This window comes from Hippoglossus hippoglossus, chromosome 1, assembly GCF_009819705.1.
Source record: "Hippoglossus hippoglossus isolate fHipHip1 chromosome 1, fHipHip1.pri, whole genome shotgun sequence".
Taxonomy (NCBI): domain Eukaryota; kingdom Metazoa; phylum Chordata; class Actinopteri; order Pleuronectiformes; family Pleuronectidae; genus Hippoglossus; species Hippoglossus hippoglossus.
In genome coordinates, this window is record NC_047151.1 from 22,859,980 (window position 1) to 22,862,991 (window position 3,012).

The 3,012-nt window shown below is 45.0% G+C and overlaps 1 protein-coding gene across 1 annotated transcript; it reads right to left on the reverse strand.

The window, feature by feature from the left end:
- Positions 1-418: 418 nt before the first annotated feature.
- sfrp2 (secreted frizzled-related protein 2) lies at positions 419-2,589 on the reverse strand. Its single transcript, XM_034594546.1, has 3 exons — positions 1,987-2,589; positions 1,647-1,727; positions 419-1,354 (listed from the first exon to the last, which is right to left on the reverse strand). Exons 1-3 carry the CDS (start codon positions 2,486-2,488, stop codon positions 1,050-1,052), a joined length of 888 nt encoding a protein of 295 aa, XP_034450437.1. The 5' UTR covers positions 2,489-2,589; the 3' UTR covers positions 419-1,049.
- Positions 2,590-3,012: the final 423 nt, after the last annotated feature.

Here is a 3,012-nt window from a genome sequence, read left to right on the forward strand (position 1 = left end):
ATTTTTGTTTTTATCATATTGTGGTAGAAAAATATGCAGTGGCTCAAATACAAAAGGTTTACCAAGAATATTACAAATGTTGAACAGGCAGAGAATATAGCCAGCTATCTCTCATTTTCTTTTTTTTTGCTGGAGAAAACGGTAAGAATACAAAAACACCAATATCTTTATCTTTGCCTCGGACACAGGATCACAGCTTCACTCACAAAGTGACTCAATGTTTGTAACTGTAGGAAGCAAATACCAAATTTAGAGAGACTTTAATGAACCTAAATTAGAGACCTGTCTAGTCAAGGCCTTTGACTTTTTCAATAGAAATTTTGAGGATTTAACACAGTTTGAGGCCTCCGCACAGAAGGAGACAAAAAAAACCCCATTACTTTTGTTACCAGAGAAGAAAAGAAACGTCTTTTTTAAAAAATCTAATAAAACTCAACCTTTCTGCAGGATTTAACAGTAGGCCTCATCTGCCAATGATTATTAGAGTCAGTCATTTTATAATCCTGGATTCAAAACTCTAACCATGCAATTAGTGATCCGTCTGCCCACGGGACGGAGGCCGAGGGCAATTAACTGCAATTAATGAGGTGACAGCGAAGACAGCTCCCCAGGGAAGGACACACCGCTTGAGAACTGGCCTCTGCATTAACGGGGCCAGTGCAAAAATGAATGGGAGTCATTGGATGAAAGTCAGATGAATGTCTGCACCCGATTTAATTTGTATTTTTTAGAATCCGGAGGTTGCCGTTTAAAGTAGTTTAACCTTAGTTGCAATGTATTGGCCGAAAAACTGAAAATTCCGGCTCAAATAAAGTTATTGTAAAGGTATTTTAGCCCTGTCTGGGCCCCATATTACCTTTTTTTCTGAATCTAGCATTTTAAATGATAAACCAGTGGCTGACACATGAAGGGTTGTGTCTTTAAATGCCAGGGAAAACATCTTTGTTGGACTTTATTTGACGGCAATCGTTGAAATTTGAACGGGGGAAGAGCTCAACTGAACTTTATCTTCAACAGTAACACATGCAGTTTGTTTTTTTCTCTCCTTCCTAACACTGCAGCTTGCGGATGCTGCGTGAAATCCTCTTGAATTCGCGCTGTCCCTTCTGCCAGCGCTTCAGCGAGGTGATGACCAGGTGGCCGTCCATCTTCTGGCCCATGACCAGGTAGGCGGCGTTGATGTCGTTCATCTCCTCGCAGATGCACTGCAGGCCGTCCCTCAGCCACAGCACCGTCTTCCTCAGGTCGTGGTCCGTTACGCCGTTCAGCTTGTAGATGGTCTTGCTCTTGGTCTCCGGCACTATCTTGGTGTCCCCGTTGATGTAGGAGATCTCCTTCACTTTGATCTTCAGAGCTTAAAGATATGGCACACAGATATTTTTTTACACAGATCATCGTCTTGTGATGAAAGACACATGTATTTACATTTGGTTTGGAGCTAACATGCAGGCATCAGGTGACATGAAAGTCAGGAGATAAATCTTGGCCACACCACTTATTGTTTCATGGAACTTTCTTGTGAAGTTAAACATCCAACAGTGAAATGTGTCCCCCTTATTGCCTGGGGTCCCCTGGAACCTCCCTTCATGACCCATTGGGGCCCCTCAGGAACTACTGCTCTAGTGAAAATGGATGGGCGGACTTACCGAAGTCATTCTTACACAGGTTGTCAACAATTTCGTTGTCATTTTCGTCCGTTTCTTTGCAAGCATCGCACACTCTGGGCACTAAAACAAACAAATGAGACACAACTGATCAGTGATGATTGAACTCATAAACTGGTAATTAGATAATCTGACATAATTGATGACAAGAATGTTATTTACTGATCAGAATAAGTAGCAAACACATTCTGGTGCAATGCATAGACACAAATATGTTGTATACATATAAACTTTATGAAGAAGTAAAAGATCATGTAGGATCTATTATTAGGAATTTGACATTTAAGTGTGCTTCTTACAACACATCCAAACAAAACCATACCCTCCTTGGTGGCTGGCACAAGGTTGTCGATGCCTGCAGGGGGTATGCACAGGTCGTTGTCCAGCGGGAAACGGTCGCAGTCCAGCATCTTCGGCCAGGGGAAGCCGAACGCGGACATCACGGGCGCGCAGCCCTGCTTGACGCTCTCGCACAGGGACCTGCACGGCTGGATGGGCTCGTCCAGGTCGTCCAGACACACGGGGGCGAAGAGGGAGCAGAGGAACTTTCTCGTGTCGGGGTGACATTGCTTCTGCACCAGCGGGATCCAGGACGAGGCTTGCTGCAGAACCTCGTTCATGGTTTCGTGTCCGAGCAGGTTCGGGAGGCGCATCTCCGTGTACTCGATGTCGTGGCACAGCAGGAGGTTTGCAGGGATTTGCTTGCAGTGGTTCTTCTTGTAGAATAACTCGTGCTGGCCAAAGTTATACAGTCCGTGGATGGCTTCCGTGCAGGGTATCGCTATCACCCACAGAAACGTCGCTGCTGAAACCAAGGCTCTCATCTTGTCTTGTGCGTAAAAGTTGTGAGCATAGACGCGTGATCAGGGTCTGTTGAGCATCAGTCAGCGTGGATGCAGCTTCTGTCAGTGGCCAGCCCACCACTGTAACGAGGGGTTTTCTTCCAGGCATGTCTGGGTGGAGTCTGGATGTTGTGCGTAAAGACGCACTTGGTCTCCTCATATCAGGTGAAACAGGCGGATCAGTTTAAATCAAAGCAAATCCTCTTTTGATTTCCTCCTTTATTTCTAATTATAGTTCGTAGTATTTTATCACCAGTTGTCCTCTTAACAATTTCCCTCATCTCCTGCCCTTCATTGAAATCCTAACAAACTTCGTGTGACAGGTTTTCCTCATTAAACTCAACAGAAAGGAGTGATCCCTCACTTTGCTGCTCTCGGGGCCTGCACTGTAAATACTTTGTGAATGTTGTCAGTGGGGGCATTTAGCTCTGTTCAGTGGAGCGTTCATTTTCCATCATTAGGAGTATACAGCAGTGAAATCCTCATGGGCAGGCCTGCAGGTTCAT

What these genes read in the sequence shown, in the direction of transcription:
- sfrp2 (XM_034594546.1), bottom strand. Translation starts at nt 2,488, where the DNA reads ATGAGAGCCTTGGTTTCAGCAGCGACGTTTCTGTGGGTGATAGCGATA. An exon ending in TGTGCCAGCCACCAAGGAGG is followed by an intron (nt 1,728 to 1,986) that starts GTATGGTTTTGT and finishes TGTTTGTTTTAG; the next exon opens with TGCCCAGAGTGTGCGATGCT. An exon ending in CCTGTGTAAGAATGACTTCG is followed by an intron (nt 1,355 to 1,646) that starts GTAAGTCCGCCC and finishes CATATCTTTAAG; the next exon opens with CTCTGAAGATCAAAGTGAAG.